This window comes from Empidonax traillii, unplaced genomic scaffold (assembly GCF_003031625.1).
Source record: "Empidonax traillii isolate 1590-97213 ecotype Southwest subspecies unplaced genomic scaffold, ASM303162v1 scaffold707:size593822, whole genome shotgun sequence".
Taxonomy (NCBI): Eukaryota; Metazoa; Chordata; class Aves; order Passeriformes; family Tyrannidae; genus Empidonax; species Empidonax traillii.
The window spans coordinates 103,709-122,553 of record NW_020955900.1 but is presented as its reverse complement, the minus strand read 5'-3'; the positions used below and the strand labels follow the sequence as shown (position 1 = coordinate 122,553).

Below are 18,845 nucleotides of genomic sequence, written 5' to 3'. Positions count from 1 at the left end.
CTATGATTCTATGAAACAGGATTTACATGATCACAGTGTATGTGTAGGCATGTGTCTGCCTGTCAATCTGTTTATCGGTCCTTTACTAGTCTTAAAATACTCTTGTCAGAAAATTGATAAGAAAATACTTGAAGTATCAAAGGCATGATCCTTTATCACCCTCCTAAAAAATTAGTCACTCTATAGAAAGAAGAAACTCTAAAAATGCATCTGATTTGTGATCTCAGTGAGGAGAGCCCTGCATAATGATTCCACACCCACCCAATATGAGTCTGCATAGCAAAATACCGTAAGAAATGCTCCAGTTATGGAAACAAAGTCAATCATGAGACATAGATCTGGAGAAAATCAGGCTCCACTTGTTCCAGCGCTCCTGGAAAAACTTGTCATTTAACTTCTATTCACCATAAACAGCTGCCTTGACATGGAAATTGTTTTTGTGACGCATCGGCCTGCTTAGCACTAGCTGAAGCAGCAGAGAACACTGAGCTTTTCAGCAGGCTGAGAATAAAATTGAAAACTTGGGGGAAAAAAAAAATCTCTAAAAGTATTCTGCAACCATTGATACTGTTTTCAAATGGATCTGGCAGTATCCTTTACCGAAGATTTCTGTGATTCATTCTCCAAATTCCTGGGTCATGAAATCTCACAGGAGTTCAGGAAGTTTTATGTTGGTTTATGTTGTTTTACCTCTCCTGCTATTGAAAGGAGAGGTACAAGAGCCTTGTGAATGTTTTGCATTTTTGCTGTGTATAAAGAGTAGCTGTCACTTTTAGAGAGGACGTGGTTCAAAACACTTTCCACATAGTTTTGTACAAGACTTACTGCCTACCCTGCTTATTCTGCAAGAAACTGTGAGAAAGCAGGAGGGAACAGATCCCTGACCTCAGTGAAACTAAACAAGTAAAACTTGTCTCTAGGGCCATTCCACAATCCTCACCTGTTGTGAGTAGCACTTACTCACATATATTGTACCGTTAATTTTGACAGCTTTCAGGAGTTGCACTGAACAGAAGAGTTCAGAGCCTCTGCAAAGAAGCGCAAAAGACACGCAACTGCCAGTAGGCAATGAGTTGTTCTGAGTTCAAAAAACACAGAAAATTTCAAGTTTTTAAATACCATCTCCTGTTTTTCCCCAGAAATGAACCACTCATCCCTATAATGTCACAGAGCAGTCCTGTCACATAAACCAATCCAAGACTGCACTACCCAGCAAAATCTCCATGGATAACTTAGCTAAAACCAAACGTGATGCCCCTGCTGCAGATCTATCAGGATCTCCAGATTCGAGATCACCGAAACAGCTGTTACTGTGATTTTACGTTTGGTGGACATGTCAGCCATAAATATTCAGAATTTTATCAGAGCAAAATGACCATTAAGAAAGAAAACAAACACTGTACAGAAAATGTTGTATAGAATCAAAGCCACAGTATGGACAATTCTGACCAATTCACTGCTAGGCAGAAACACAGGCAGCCAAGTTCTGCCACCTTTGATTAAACACTGATGGGGCCTTAGTTCATGAGTAGCCTTGCTGGAAGCAGTGTGATTGTCAGAGATTAAAGGGCTGCTCAGTGGGAGTAGGGATGTCAGAAGCTGATCTCAATATACCTTACATGCGTGGGTGCAGCTTTTTCTTTTAGCAGGCATTTAGCTCAAGAGACTGGTTGCTCAATGGCCCCTCCCCACAGCAGTGTTGAGAAAGCTTCTAGTCAATATCTGAGTCATATAAGCAAGTCTTCCAGCAAACCAGAGCAAACCAGACTATTCCTAAGAATAGATTAAACAGCAAGCAGAAGGCAGGCTCTTTTAAAACAATCTTTCAGAGAGCCCAAAGATGAGCAGTAACATGGAAAACTCAGTAAAAATACTTGCTAATTTGCTAATGTCTAAAGGGTTACTTTTTCTTCTTAAAAGTATTTCCCCCTTTGCTTGTTCTTTGAAGGAGAAATATCCTGTTTTGACTCCTTGTTTTTGCCAAAGGACTGGAAACCTCAAATGAGATTCTCACACTCCCTCCTCCACTCCCCTGAGGTATATGTCTGGCATAGAAAACTGCAGCAGTTCAAAAGGACTCCAGAAAGCTCTTCATACAGCCAGAAAACATTCCCATTGCAGGAACTGATGTAAACAGCTGACCTCAAAGGCATTTTACCAGGCCCCAGCAGTGGGGATGGCATGGGAGCCCACTAGCAGCTCAGTTGCAGAGAGCTCTGCAGAGCTGCTGGGCAGAAGAGTAAGCAGATAGGGCCAGGCTGTTTTAGCTAATGGGGGTTCCATATGGTTATGAACATCAATCAGGAGCCACTTTGGCCGTACAAGTACCAATGAAACTGGTGTCTAAGCCAAGCCAGATATTCTCAAAAGAAAAAGAAAATCTCCCCAGAGAAATTTTAGGTCCATGCTCTGATTTAGTGGGAGTGATGCTGGCGCAAACCTCTGCTGTACCTCCAGTGCTAGCTGATCAAGTCACACTCACAGGAACCACAGCTCAGCTCACCAAAAAGCCTCAGGTATGTGACAAGTGCTTGTGTATGTCTCAAGCTGGCCCTCTGCACGGGAATGAGGTTCAGCTTTATTTAACAGTTCTCCTTTCAAAAACCTTATAAGAAGCATAGCGTGTACTTTTCCTTCCCAGTTCCTTTCAGCATGGTTCCTCTCTTCCTCTTTCATGTGCCATGCAAACTTCTCTCCGAGCCTTGAAAATCTGCTACAACCTCATGCAGGCCCAGAGCCCTTCATCAACACCACATATACCTTTCTTCTGCTGTATATCTTCCAGGCCAAGGCCCACCTTCCCCTTTCTCTCTTTCTCCCACGTTCATTCCTTAATTTGGCTCAGAGTTCCCAAAATAGGTAAGTTTTCTCTTTGCTCTCTAAACTCTACACAGTTTGTAAGGCCTACATGACTCACTATCACATTCAGTCTTCTGTAAATTGGTAAAAATAGTCCTAAAAGGACAGGGATGATTATGGGGCTGACAGCCACAGTAAATTTTCATGTGTAGCTTTCCTATCAAATTATTTTCCAAGTCAAATGATCTCATTCTTCATGTCAGATGCTGACAGCCAGACAGTCTGCAGTTGCTATTTTTCTTCTGTAGATACATTAGTAAGGACAACATTTTAAAGCAAATATGTTTGCTGATGCTTTACCACACATAGTTAGACTCCTGTGTAGTTCTGTGTACGTCTAAAGCATGCTTTAAATTAATAATAGGCTTTATAATATATCGTTTGTTTATTTCTACTAAAAAAACTCAAAATATTTCTCCTAAATAAAAAGCCCTCTCTGTCCTCTCATTGGTGAGAACTTTTGAAATTATATCCTGAATAATTAGGGTGTGAAGTGTTCCTTTATTTTCCTCCCAGAGCTAACATGTACCCCTGTTCCACTGAGATACACGTAAACTCTCCGAAAGCCTTGTGCTGTTTCTACCCCACCCTGCCAGGCAGTTCTGGCATGGCCAGCTCCCCTCTGAACTGTCTTATTCTTTAAAATTTCTCTTGATTTGAAAGTCCCTGATTTTATCAGTTCTGCCTGGAAGGCAGGGTAAGCTTCTCAATGTGGATGCCAGAGAAAAGGGAAGATAGTTAGGGAGGAGGAAGGAGAGGTAAAATCTGCCTCCCAGCCCTTCTCCACCCATACAGTCTCTCACCTCTTTAGCTCAGCTCTACTTTCTCTAGGTCCTGGAGAATTTCCCAACCTAATGATGAAACCTACAGTTCACCAAACTGTTTGCTGTGCCTGGTCTGGGATTTTCAGTGTCCTCTATAGCTCACGGTCTTTGGCCCTGACCTTGTTCTTTGAGCCTGTAACCCTTCATCCTAGCCTCCCTCCTGCTTCATTTGTATTCTGTTCCCCAGGGAAAAGCAAAGTCTGAGCAAACAGGACAAAGTGAAGCAAGTCCTTCTCTGCCCACCCCTCACATGCACCAAAAAAGGCAACTAATATTGTTTCCCAGAGCCTCTTTACTGTTTTGCCCACAGCACTAACTGTAAAGTCTGAGGACTCAACTCAGTCTCCCCTTGTCAGGGGCAGGGAAGATACATGAAAGAGTGCCCAAGTCCTAGGATCTTTGCTGTCTTTTCCACTTTAAAATGGAAAATATGTTATCAAGCAGCAAAATAGACACATGGAAGCTGCACGTGTAAGGCAAACATATCTATGGGATTTTTGGTGTCTCTAGGTGGAAATTCTCACTTCAGCTCCTTATCTGATGGATCAGGACCACGGAGTTGCTGTGGCTTGATACAGTGCACTTACTTGGTCTTGTCACACTATTGTTTTACAGAGGTGCCACTGGATTTCATCTTCAGTTGAGATTTACTTTAATGATTTTCAAGTAGACAGAGGGTCTACCCTCTTGAGAGGATAGGTCACACTATTATTTTTTCTTTAGAAGAGAATGAATACAGACACAGGATTAATAGATTCTAATATATTTAGTTATTTCATTAGAAATCACATTAATTTTCTCCAGTATGGAATTTCTGAGAGGAACTAATATTATATAAGCCTTATCTGCAGCACCTTTTCTATTCTGCCCTAAGTAGGGCAGAATGAAAACCGTAGCAAAGGACCCTGAACTCGGCTCTTAATCCGAAGATCCCTTGTTCTGGGTCAAAACTATTTTGATTCTTACTTCCCTTTTGCTTACAGGTCCCCAACACATTACAGCTTCTTCTGCTGCGGCTGCTGATGCTCAAGTCTGGGAACAAAACTCCACTGTGCTGACATCATCAGGGCTTATTTGTCTTGCTACACATAAAACACAGTTAAAATTTCCCTATTGCTTTGGGATACCTATTAAAAAAAGAGAGTACTTGTGGCTAACTCTCTGTCAAGTTCAAAGGTGCTTATTATTTTGAAAAATACCCTCAGGCACTTGCCAAATGAGGTTTTTTGTTTGGCTAGGAGGATTTGCAGTATTTTTTTAATAACCTTTTTCCTTCTCACGTCTATGTTTGAAAGTTTCCCTAGCAGTGCTACATACAGAAATGGTGGGTGCTGTACAGCAGATAATAAATACCTGCAAATTCCAGAGACCCGTGGGGTCTCTTCCAGTCCTCTATCCCTATACTATACACAGAGCACTTCTTTCCCTCTAGCTAAGCACCAGTGAAATAGCAAGGTTTTCATACAATGAGACCCTTCTTGCCCACTTTCTAGAGAATAAAAGGACAAAAGTTGTTTCTGAGCAGGTCTGTGAAGTTATAAGCCATTACCGAAAACAAAATTTTCTCTCCCCACCCCTTTCACACTAGTTCTTGCTTGCCTACTGTGGAAAGCTAGACGCACACTAAATACAAGATGCTGAATTTCAAGCCAAACCACCTTTTAATGGTTAGAAATAAAGAATTAATAGCAGTGAATTAAAAATATGTGCACTTATTCTGTGTCATATTATACTTGTACAGTGGCTGTGCTTGTATTTCTTAAAGCTTTGTTTCATCTGGGGAGATATCTGAGATGAGATTTCACTGACAGCAACCAGCTCTGGAGCAAACAGCAATACTAGTCTTATGCCTGTCTACAGTGGCCTATGTTATTTAAAGATTATGATGCACATCACAAACTCTGAAAGTGCCTTGCAAATATTGTTTCAAAAGACTTGCAACAGCCCTCAAGATAGGTAACTATTACACTCTTTTGCAGGGAGGCCCAGAGGAAAATCATGAAGACTCAGGCTGACAAAGCAGGAATTGTCTCAAAGGCAGAACATTTGCCTTAGCATTTTTTTCTGTTTCCAACCACCAGCTTGTGCTTCCTGAATACTATCAGACAGCAATGCTAAAAATAAGTTGAAAGGACATACGTGTGCATTCTGTGTGCTCTCTTTCTAGCTCTTCCTTAGACAAAACGAATATTACCCACAACACTAAGCCTCCTGAGTGCTGACACTCTAATGCAGAGACTGCTGTGCCCCCTCTATGCTCACAGTCTCAGCTTCTCTTGGCCCAGAGCCAGGATGCTGCATTCTGCCTGCCAACTTCCACGGTAGCCCTACCTATGTGTCTGAGGGAAGGATCTGACTTAAGGCTACGACTTAGTCCTGGCACTATGATGGAGATGGACTGTGTGATGATGATGGACATTTGGCCCTGGGAAACTGCGCAGTTATCAAATAACCCTCACAATAGCTGTGGGATAAAGCAAAGGTCACCACATGCCTGAGCTGGATTTGAGTAGCGTGTAGATGAAAGGTTCCTGTAATCCCTTAATATATCTCAAGTCCCAGGGAGTGGAGCAGGGTGAGTTAGTAGGTGTTTCAGACACTGAATCCAGAATAGTAAACTAAGCACAAAACTGTGTATGTGGTTCTAAGTATTTAATACCCTCTACAATTCAAGTGATCTTCTTACAGCTGTCATGCTTACATTGCTGCTTTTTCAGCTCTGGGATGGCAGGTCTTACAAGCAGCTCATCTCTCCAGATAGGCTGTTCAGAACTGAAAGGCCTGCCATCACTACAGAGCACTGTTAAACACCATGGGGACTAAAGAAGCACCCAGACCCCAGCACCAAGCTGCTTCCAAGTGGAGCACACAGCAACTCCCAGAGCATCCTGAGCATTGCCTGGTGTGCTCCAGGGCTGGCTGATGCTTTCCTGACCAACTGCTCCTGCACTAAGAAACTGGACTTTGACAAGGGTCATCTGGGTGCAGGCTTGGCATCCTGTTCTTGGTACTATAGAGGGATTAAGGAGATAGAGAACCCAGTCTCTGCCCTCCTGCAACCTTCCTGTGCAATCTTAGGCAAGCCCAGCAGTCGTTCTTTGCCTCAGCATGCCAATATCCCACCCTGCAGCCCAGTGCAAGATACCCAAGCTCACCATAAATATTTCCAAGCAATTCTAACCGCAGCAACCTGGAGCACTGTGCAGCCTAACTCATCTGGCTCCTTAGCTGTCAGTGGCACAGATAAACTGTACCAGGAGCTATTTCTGAAATGATGACACTATTTCCTGTACCCCACTGTACAGCTAATTTACCTTTACATCAGAGAGTCCTTGAAATAGAGGGTGTATCTCTGTACAGCATTTAGCCCTTATTGGGGTCCAGAGTCAAATCTGTTTGTAAAACTGGTAATTTTAGAAATTTGGGTCCACAGTAGGACTTGATCAACAGTTTTAACTGTGATACACATAGAAATCTCACTCAGAAACCTGCTAGCTAACTTAGAGAAAAACTAGGATGTGGAGGGGGGTTGCTGGCAAAAGTAGAAATTACATTTCTGACTGATCACAGAGATCAAGTCTGGTAAGCCAGGAGGTTTATAAAGTCTAATAACAACAATAACAATAATAAAGTATAATAATAGAATGGCATTTTGGGTGTCCAGCTTTCAAGCTCTCCTATACATTTTTCCCCAACCTTCAAATTAAATGACACCCATTTTATAGACAGTAGGTATATTAATTGCCATTCCTACAATGATCTCTTTAGGCTCCAGTTTCATTGTAACATTGATCACTTGCATATAGATCAGAAGTTAAAATAAACAACTAAACAACCAAAATTTGCTTTTTTGCATTACCAAGGTGCATTTGTAAATTACACTTTTCTCACGATTCTTACAAAATACTGCTCTACCATTCTGTCAGATTTAATCAATCAAATATCTGTTGCTTACCTGTGTGAAGTAAAGATTCATCAGGGTCAGGGTGAAAAACTGGAGGCAGACTGGGAAGCAATAGAGAAGCCAGAAGATGAAGGGGCTGAGAGAATTTGCTGTAACAAAGTCTTTGAAGTAAAATGAAAAGAGCACTGTCCTAAGAGAGGCCCAAAACAAGCAGAGAAACAGAAAGACGGTTTGGTAACTGAACCTCTTGTGCCTGTAGTGAAGGACCAGCCAGAGCTGAACGTAGATGAACACAAAAAGCAGTGAATAAAAAACAGTATATACAATGGTCAGGCCCAACTTCACATACGGAGGGACAGCTGGCGTCAGGGTCGGCGGAAGGGTGTCATTTTTCAGTGGGTCCCACTCTGGGGCCTCCATTTGATATCAGGAATCGTCAGAATTATTTATTAAGTTTGGCTGCCGCTGTTGCCTCCTCCTCCTTCTCCTTTCATCTTCCTACAGCATAGGAATCAAGAAAATGAAAGAAAACAAGCTGCACTTCCTCTTTGGCAGCTCACTGTGGGCTGGTAGCACATGATCACAATTCAGAATGATTCATTAGGACTGCCTTTGTCAGCAATTGGCAGGGAACAGCTCAGAAAGCTGCTCTTTGCTAATGTCTCTGCACAAATCTTTACCATCCTTAAGAAACAAAGAAATTCACCAGCCTCTGAACAGCTTACTGCTGATTTTCTTCCTAAGGAAAATTATCTGGATTTCAAATCAGTTAAGTAATGTTCTATTTTCTACAAGAAGCAAGTACCTGACATTTTCCCAGTGGTAGCCACATCGTATCTTTGTAGGATTTTTTGTTTTGTTCTGTTTTGTTTCCTGTTTAACGAGTACTTCATTTTGCTGCATTTTATTAGAAATCATTTTAAGCACCTTCAAGTATTCATGAAATTCAATCTGCTCTAGTAAGCTGTAACAATTCAGCTCAGCATTGCAGAAACCTTTGTGTTTATAAAGAAATACACAATTTGCCGGCAAATCTAACACATTCAGTTTCTTCTTTTTCTTGTAACATAAGACATTTCATTGGAATGGGAGAAAAGGCACATCGGGGCTTCCAAACATAGCATATATAGGAACAAATAAAACCCCCTTAATACCCAAATTCACCAAAGCATACATGCAGCTACAGGTTCTTTTCTTCTTGGTTGTTATTTGTGCCATCTCTGTGGAAACAGCTGACCAGACACGCCTTCTCACAAGTGTGCAGATGTGCCCTTGGGATGAAATCTATAAATTAATAGGTGCTATGACAGGCTGATGGGTTTGACTCACGGGGGTGAGAACTGAGAACTGAAACTGAGTGTTTTAGACATTCATAGCGTGGTTGAAATGCTTCATATCTCTCTAGGTCATGTACAGCGTCATATACCATAGAACAATAAGGTTTTTAAAAGATACCTTGGTATCATTGCTGGAGCATAGCCATGTTTTGCTCTATTATTTATAGTAAGCTGATTACAAGAAGTGCTTATTACTTGGAACAATCCCCAGGGAGGACCCCACAATTCTGGTGAGCAGTGAAAAAAGATTCCTTTAGTGAAAGAGTTCATGTAGTGAACTAACACAGTGTACATGGCATGCAGAAACTGACAGTGAGTATCAACTAAAATAACAATTTCCATCTTAATGCCTTGCACCAAGAGGAATTAGGAACTACTATTTTGTTGAAAAAGACAATTACTATAATTGTGCTTATTAGTATAAATAAGCAGACATACATTTCAATAGTCATTTAAAAATATCTCTAAGTGAACCTCATCCTGCCCTAAAAATACCCACGCTGGACCCTTAAAGCTAAAGTTCCAAAATTCATGGTTAGGTGATGAAACATAAGCAGTTTGATTTTCAAGGTGCTAAGCAAACTCAGGTCCCATTGACTGCAAAGGGATTTGTGGGTTCTCAGTGCTTCTGTAAATCAGGTCACAGATTAAGGTGTCTAGATATGATTTTAAGACCCTTACCAGGTGCAGTCAGCTTTGGAAATCCCAGATAAACAGCTTACAGAAGCAGGGTGATACACAGCACTGGGCGACTGTCAATTTGACTACGTACAGAAATATACAGAATGCAGAGTGAATATGGGAAAGAGGGGAGAGGATAAGAAATGTCCAAGCACTAAAAACCCTGTGCATGTACAGAGGTATGCTATAGCTTGCACAGAAGGAGGATTTTATGGTTTCAACATAAATAAACTTGGACTTAGTTTTAAATTAGCACCTGCTCCTAGATCCTTTGTATTTCCTTGAAGAACAAGAACAAAGAAAAAAAGTAAAATTTACTTTATACCAGGGTAGAAAATGGAAAACTGAGCAGTTACTGAAGCAAATTTGTCAAAGAAGCTGCCTGTGCTCAGGCCATAATGTTCATTAGGCAAAGGTAGGGAAGATAAAGGGCTTGAACGGGAGTTTAGACAATACGCATAACAAACAGAACAGATACAATAGGTTATATTATGGTACATACTACAGAAGGCTCCATCTCCCAGATCAAGAAAACATCTCCCCTATATTGATACATACTTCCTTCTAGCAGACAAGGAAAACATCTCCCTAACCTTCCTCAGTTCCACTGGCAGGCCAGCCTTGTAAATCCCTCAGCCTCCACCAGCCCAGTGCACACATGCACTATCTAGAGGACATAGTACAGCAATAATAAATTCAGTGGGTTACACACCACCTCTCTGCTCTCAGCACAGACTTTCTGATTACGCTTGTGGCTAATATTAACCCACACTGACCATAAGCGCTGTATTGCTTTTTATCAGTGACCTATAACAACTCTTCACAGCTTGTGCTATAAGTCTTTAACCTGTTACGTGAGGGTAAAGGCTTCCGCAATGCGCCTTCAGCAAAACCACCAGGATTTTATGACTGCCACATGCCTGAGGTATACTATAAAATGTACAGGGAAGCATCCATTTCTGCTCAACCAGCTGCAGGTTTCCCTTAGTGCCCTTTGTGGATGTGATTGCCAACTCACGCTTTGTGGGCATCATGTTGTAAATAACTAAAGAAAATGGGTGATCTCTTGGTCGGGTGCTGCCAAGGGACAGCAAAGAACGGTGGTGGCACAGACTGCACCACGGACACGTGTCCTTGCCAGCAGGTGAGCAAAGGTTGGTTGTGAAACTCTGCATTGCAGCATTATAAGAAACTTCCTAATAGATCAAATTTCCCACGCAGTTCTTCAGTGTTTAAGAAGCACCAGCCAGTGCTTGGTCTTCAGCACACTCCCGCTGCTGTCCAGGGATGTTGGGCAATTCCAAATGAACTGTTTGTTACTGTTTTCTTTCTAAGGGCCATTGCTCAAAGAAATAATCTTGAGTGGACCTCCAGGGTTCAAAAAGTTGCTTATCTAGGCTGTCCCACTGCTATTTGACTTGAAATGAACAAAAGTAGATAACATAATGTGCCTGGATTCTGCAAGTTGAACTGCTGCTCCTGCTGCTGTGCAAAGAGGTCTCGAGTTCTCATCTTTGATGTCACTTGCAGTTAATGAATTTGCTGGCAAGACTGTTAGTGAATCACTGTGCTAAAGGACCCCGCACCTAATGACTCTCACTAGTGTGTAGTTCTAGAAGTCTTTTAGAAAGGATTTTGCAGAAAAGAGCACTTCTAAGAAGGGAAGAAAATAATTTAACATTTTGTTAGATAGTGAACCATCTTCATATTTGATATTATACTGTGGAAATCCAGAGAATTTGTCCTTAGTTACATGGGCAAGTTTTTTCCTTCTTTTGAGGCTTCATGATTTCTTGGATTGTGTTTCTCATGACTATCAGGCTCTCATGGTTTAAACGTGAAGTACTAAGTAAAGTATTATTGCTGGATGTTAAAGTTCACCCTTCTTCAAAAATCGCTTTTCTCTAAAATTATCTGAAAAATTGTGAGGCCATTCCATTCAGTTCCACCCCAGCTGAGATGTACCAGGAGAGGTTGCAAGATAGACAGGCATCTTGCCAAACCAAAGAAAAATAAAATGGCACTATGGTTCAGCATTTTCTTTTGCTCCTCACCCCATGATGCCTATGATTACAAAATTCAACAACAACATTTTAAAGGAAATAATTCTTCCTGTACCTATTAAAAAAAAAACAGCTGGGACAAAAATCTGATGTTGAAAAAGATCTGTCAAGTAGTTGGTGGAGAGTGGGACTATTAAGACTCTTTAAATTACACAAAGGGTAGAGTTACTGTGGAATTCATGATGATTTAATACACCCAAATTCTTCACAACACTTACATCTCCTTCTTACACCTTTCATTTTGTATCCCACAGAAGTACCAACTCAAGTCCCTGCATTCTCCTCATTTAAATTTGCCTTTTGGAAAGGCAAATTCTTCTGAAGCTTCTTGTAATGGGACTATTAAAATAGAGAAATTTAACTATGTGGTGTAAGCATACATCTTCTGCATCTAATACTAAGGCCAATGCAATTTGGTGCATTACATCACACGATATCACATTTCCTGATGAGACATGGTGGCCAGGATGCTGAAAACAATGAACATTCCCTTGGAACAGATTCATCAATCTGATTTAACTACTGGGCAGGCACCTAAACCAGTGCCCATTCAACATGACAGATGAGTTAGCCAGAAAATCCTAAACCTGTAATTTCTCATTTGTCTTTGGATTCCAAGAACCTTGTTTGAAGCCTTTTCAATGCTACTGCATTGCAGAGCATGAGTACTTAGCCTTGGAAAACACTTCTGATGGCATACTTCTGTCCTTCGTTTGGAATGGGCTCATCTCCAAGTCATGGACTACGTCACCATCGTTGGGATCCAGCATCTCTGTCCCATTCAACATTTAGCAACTCTGTTAAAAGCCAAACAGAGGGCTGGGAACCAGTTTTCTCAAGGGAAAAAATGTCCTTTCATTGTTGGGCTTTCTCTGTGCCTGGGCATGTTAGATTTCACTATTAATCCTGACACAGACCTCATACTCAAAACATGTCTAAATAAAACCCTCATAATAAATCAGGATTTATTATTCTAATCTCATTTAGGTCATACAGTGGCGTAAACCAGTACAAATGCAGGGCCTTAACCCATAAGCCTTAAGGCAGCCAAAGCTTCCATTGGCTTCACATAAAGTAATGCCTACGCATCAAGGGCAGGAACTCACCGCACACACTAATCAGAGTAATGCAAGGCAAGAAAAGAATGGTTTCATAATTTCAGTCCATACTTGACCAGAAGAAAATTTTCTAAAAGGATTAAATGTGTTACTCAGTGAATAGAAGACTGAAAGAGACACAGCCTGAAAATGGAAGCATTAGAACACCACTGCCTTTGTGTCATTTTCAAACTTTGTCTCTATTAGGGGGGTTAAACACAGATTTCAGGCTCTGTTGCAGACTTTTCCATTGCGCAACATGCAATAGGAGCAGTCTCAAGCTTGGAGTTGCAGTCTGGATTCCAGACTGGTAAGAAAATCTTGGACACCCTGACATTTCTGCCTATGATGCACGTTCCTTGGTGTTTAAAGCATATCTCAGTAAACTGAGATATAAGATTAAAAAGAACTGAAAATGATCTGTTGCTTTTCATTGTTTAAATCATTCTTTGCAATTTTCAGTTTCCTGGATGCCTCCATAACCCAGAAAGACGCTTTGAATCCATGCTGGCTCAAGCAGAATATACCCTTTCCTTTGCTAGCCTTCTCTGCTTTCTTTGACTTAGGGTTTACCACCTTTGCACCCATCCCCACCCCCCACTGGAAAAACCCATTAAAAAGGAACTAAAGCAATTAGACATTTCTCTTCAGTGGGGATTCCCTCAGATAGGTCAGTCAGTTGTGTATGAGCTGACAGGAAAAAGGAGGTGGATTAGATGTGGACTGATAACAGAGAGGGAGGTGGATTTGAGTGCTAAAGATTACTCGGCCCAGTGTCCAGGGGTTTCATATTATCTATGACACTTTCTGACAGGGAACATATCTTCTCTTCACAAGAGTCTTGATGAGTTAATAATAAAAGTCCATTAGAAAAGGGATGATTTTTTCCACATCCAGTAAAGGGAGTTAATTCATTTTCTTCTCTTCGCTTCTGATACTTAGACAACATGAAGCATCTGGCTCACAGCTAACAAAGCACTAAGTGTTAGAAATCACCTGCTTCAGCCCTGATTATCTGTTCATTCAAGCAGCCGAGAATTCAGCTGTGGAAGCAAAAAGTCCAGAATTTTTTTTAAGCCTTCTCAGGTAAATGAGACCTCTGAAGGGCCTCTGAAGAAACTTGTCAGCTGTTGGGCTGTCCTTGGCGTAGCGATGAAGACATTTTTATTAGTGAGGGACTCCAGTCTGGCCTTTCTGGGGCATAAAAATAGGATGCGGCAAGCAGTAGCCACTGTAGATGGTAGCAAAGGATTGTACCTGGGACTGCAAGGTGATGTAACTGTGCAGAGAAACAGAGTATTCCTGAAATATATTTCAAATTTATAGCTCAGAGTTGAATTCTTATAAGATCAGCTTTCTTTGATTATTAGTGAATCTGCATTTTAGCTCATCTTGAAAGACCTGAGAAGCATTTGTAAATCCTGGGCTAAAACCAAGTAGTAAACAACCCTTTATAGAAAATCTGTATTCAATACTGAACACGTAAGATTCAGGCAGCAGCACCCAGTTCTATCATTTTTATGTTGCATCCCATGTTTTTACACGTGTGTTTCTGCTGTTACTTCCCTGCTGCCGTACGACTTGTCCAAGCTGTCAGCCTACACCTGAGGGCAAAGGACGCTGGTGGCTGGCTCCTCCAGGCTCAATTAGAGGATCGGGAGAGAGCTGGCACCTCATCTGCCAAGGCATCAGGGCGTCATCTACAGACCCCCTGGGTCCTCACCCCCTCCGAGGTGCCTCTCTGGCAGCAGAAAGGAGGTGAAGACAGTGGGGGACACCGCACCACGATCCACCGTCCCTCTGTCCGCGTCTGCCGGCAGGAATGGACAGGGAGGGCTGGCTCAGAGCCCCCCACCAGCCGCCCCGCTCGGGGAGCCACCACAACACCAAAGCCGTCTCGTCCCAAGGCGCGGGGACCACGGCGAGAGGCGGAGGCACAAGGACACCTCCGGGCCCCGAGGGGAACGGGAGGGAATGAGAGGGGGCGCTGAGGCGGGTCCTGCGAGACCCTTCCCCTCAGGCGGGGCGGTCAGAGCCACCGCCATCCCGGGCTGTCCCTCCGGCACCACCGCGCCCCCTCGTGGAAAACGAGAAATGGGAAGGAATGTTTTTACCAGCTCCTTCTGGATGGTAAACCCCGTGTTTATTAGCGTGGTTTGGGTTTGGTTTTTTTTTTTTTTTTGTTTCTTTTTTTATTTCTTTTCCCGCTGATCATCTGAGATGGACACAGAGACTGAAGCTGCTTGCTTTCCTCTGCAGCTCTGAAGGTATCAGCTTTTCTGTACTGCCCGCCTGTGAAGATGCCTGTTTTCTCCATAAAGCTCCCCTGGAAGAGAAACAGAGGTTGTTACATAGGTTCATGTCCCCGAGCCAGCTGCATTTAGCCAGGCGGTTTCCTGTCCCGACCAGTAGCTTTTCCTTATTTGCCCCTGTTGCAAAGCAGTAAACCAGCATTGTCCTGATCGCTTCTGCAGTGTTTTACTTGGCTATGAACTGTGCCTCAGTGGCAGAAATCGATTGTGCTTTGTCTCCTCTTCCTTTACATCGTTAAGATACAATTATGTGAAAAACAATAGTAACTGGCTTAATAACACGTTGGTTTTATTGGGGGAAAAGTGGCAAGTATATATTGCCTATTCATAAAGGGAACTGCCTTTGCCTCTAAGACACTAAAATAAGAGATGATAGTTTCATGAATGCAATAATCATGCCAACTGCTCATGTTTGTTTTTACCGTGCAGAACATTAAAAGCATTAGACTTCAAATGGCCCAGCTGAATAAATTGCTCTAGTGGGTGGAGCAGAGCAGAGAACTGTAAAAGTGTAAAAAGAAAAAAAAAGAAAGAAAGAAAAAGAAAAAAGGGAAAAGAGAAAGTCTGAAGAAACAGAGCTGCAGATGTTATTACAGGAACGACATTAAAGAGAAACTCTGCTTGGAGACAGCATGTGCTATCCCTTAACCTTTGGGGGATTTTTGTAAAATTCCCACAAGCAAGTTGTTTGATGATATCACCGTGTGGATAGCAAAAACTTTGTCTTTCTCATTTCTTTTTATAAACCTGTTTCTATGTAAGTGTATTATAATAAATAAGCATCCAAGCCACTGTTGTGGTTTAACTCCAGCAAGCAGCTGATCAACATTATTATACTAAATCCAAAAAACCCCACTGTATAAGCTAAGAAGAAAATTAACTCTATCCCAATCAAAACCAGGACAACTACAAATATGTTTTCTTAATAATCGTATTTGGCAATACGTTTACAATAAATCAGAACTATAAAAGAAAAAACACATGGTGCTGCTATATTAGTATTATCCCTTAACATATTAGTAAATATAAATATAATTCAAATTATACCTAGATAATAATTATAATATTCAAGTATCCAGTAATAAGATATTAACTTTTTAAAGGTTAGGACATGGCAGAATTAAGGTTGTCAGTGGAAGTTTTATTTGAACACTTTTGCAAGAATTTTGTAGTTTTATCCTTAGTGATTGTTTTTCCCCAGGATCCAGACTTCGGAGAAGTAGTGCAATAGGTGTTGTAGGAGGAACCAGAGTTGTTAAGAAGCAATATGGTTGGTTGTAGGGTGTAAGATATGTGTGAATTGACATTTGGTAAAATAAGAGTTTGCCCCAGGTCATATCAGCTCTTTGTAAGTACAGGGTGAGGAGAGCTGAGGGACTTTGCAGAGAAGAGAGGATAGAAACTATCCAGTAGTACATGCCGTGAAAGGAAGAGGAATAAAATTATTTAACAGCTGGGATGGAGGGCAGGGAGGGGGAAAGTATTTATCCTGGACATACTTCTATTACCTCCAGCTGTTCTGACTGTAGTTTATTTTGGAGGAAAATCCAGTATAGTACAATGGCAGATTTCCAATCCTCTTCTAGAACAGATAAAATTACAGCAAAATATCTTCAATCATAATTGCTAATAAAATGTTTTGGGAGTTTTGTTCCCATGTGCAGCTGTATTTGCTTCATATTAACTATGCCATTGCAGATGTTATCTGTATGTTTCATCAGAAACTGCTGTGTTTTATTTTGTTTTTCACATTTGGTTTTCCCATATTTTTTAAAAAGTAATGACTATCTCAATCTCAGCTAGGCAAGGGTGGTACAGGCACTTGATAAATGAATAGAAAAAAATACACAGAATTTCAAACTGTCTTAATGAAACAAATTGAGCAGCTGAATTTGAGTTTTGTTAATCAGTATGAAAGGTTTTCAGCTTTGCATAATGAAATTTGTAGGTTTAAATTCAAGAGATGTGCTAACGAGACATCAGTCAATGACATTGATGACACAGCTAAAATCAAAAGTAATTTTACCTAATTGACAGTGCTTGTTGTGATTGTTATAAGACAGGACTGGTTGTCCCAATTGTTTCTCAGTTTGATGACATCAAGTGTGCATAACATAAGTCATGTTAAGTATTTGATTTCTTGATAACCACAAGTATAAAACTGTAGTCCTACAAGGCCTATGGCACTAGGTCATTTATTGCACATTACTAAAAGCATGTCCTGAGTTCAAAAACACGGCAAAAGAGTATGAAGATATGAAGAAAGAATTTCCAGGATTGTATCTTCAAAGGTAGGCCATGCAAGCTTCTGTCTGTATCTTCAGACAGCTTTGGTTATGATTTGGTTAAGATTTTATCTGATCTATTCTAATGACCCCCCTATTTTATAGTGTGTGTGTCTACCAATAATTTTTCATTAAGAGAAGCAAAATAGTAATGTCAGAATGTTTGCACTAGAAAAGAGTATGATTTGGTAGCCAGAAGTCAGTAGGGAGGGTGGAGAGTCAGTTTCACCCATAGAGCTCTATAAAAATGATTTGCATAAGAAAAATTCAGTCTTCTAAGTATTTTCATGAGACATACTAAATCTAAATTATTTTCATTTCTTTAGTTTACAGGACTTTGCAAAAAGAAAGTGATTTCTATTTAAAAAAAAAAGTGATAACAAAACTAGTTATTTGCACCATATATCCTCTTCATAAATGCCTTATAGCAGTATATAAAAATCAATTTAATGTTAGAAGGAATGGGATATATTTTGGGAAAAAATATCTTTTCATGGAAGCAACTACATCCTCTTCTGTGCTTTCTCCTGCAAGACAAAGACCATGGAAAATTCTCGGCCTTTTTTAATTCAACATAAAACACAGAGACTAATGAGGAGGAAATACAAATGTCTCTATCACATTTTTTTTATAGATACCTGTGTATACAAAGCAGTTCAAAATCCTGAACACTCAGTAGTAAACAAATTCTATCATTTCAGGGGGATTCCACTGATATAGACTTACAGTCTGAGTGTTTTAGCTTTCATTATATATTCTTTGCTTCAACCACAATTTAACATATTTTTTACTTTTAAACAATTTTGTGGAAGTTTTTTTTTTTTTTTTTAATTTGCTTTGCTAATACAATTTCAGAGCATTTTTAAACTGTTAGAAACCCCCATGCTGCCAAATCGTTAGAAAGAATCTTGAGCATTACCAGAACTGGAATAGGTAACTTCACTAACAGTGCCACCACTTGCCTTTTTGCGCAGAAACAGATTATGCTGATTTTATCCTCCTACATGAGGACGTATTTCTGTCTTGGAAACTATGATTGCTTTCTTTGTTGAAGTCACTGTATATATTGATTTCATCTACTCCGGTTTGTATGATATACTGGCTGAAGATCTGATACAATACCTGATATTCTTACACAGGGTTAGGGTGTCCAGGAATTTGTGCTAAGATTTAATCTAGTCATTGCATATGTATTCTGTTTCTACCTATTTACACGATCCATGAGAGCACATTTCAAAGGCAGTCTATCCATTTAAATTCCACATAAGTATCCAAATCCATGTAGTTACAGTAAGCAAATATAATCGCTACTAATGACTTTCCCCACTTTCAGTCTACATGTCCTTGGTTATATAACTGGTAAGAGTAATCAGAATCAAATATACATATCAGCCAGCTCTTGGAATCACTGCTACTCTGCAGGAGCAGCCACTTAAAAAAAAAAAAAAAAAAAAAAAAAAAAAAAAAAAAAAAAAAAAAAAAA

At 40.6% G+C, this 18,845-nt stretch overlaps 1 protein-coding gene across 4 annotated transcripts in view; it reads right to left on the bottom strand.

Annotated features, from left to right (window-relative positions):
* GPR137B (G protein-coupled receptor 137B) overlaps positions 1 to 10,268 on the bottom strand; it is a 32,645-nt gene extending 22,377 nt beyond the window's left edge. For 2 of the 4 annotated variants that reach the window (XM_027900111.1, XM_027900113.1), the window contains exon 1: positions 7,639 to 8,157. In XM_027900111.1, coding sequence (XP_027755912.1) covers positions 7,639 to 8,007 — 369 coding nt within the window. In that variant the 5' untranslated portion in view covers positions 8,008 to 8,157. Of the gene's footprint in view, positions 1 to 7,638; positions 8,158 to 9,605; positions 9,689 to 10,163 lie in introns of those variants that run through there. The other 2 variants (XM_027900112.1, XM_027900114.1) reach the window with 2 other exon arrangements.
* Between the last annotated feature and the right edge of the window lie 8,577 nt (positions 10,269 to 18,845).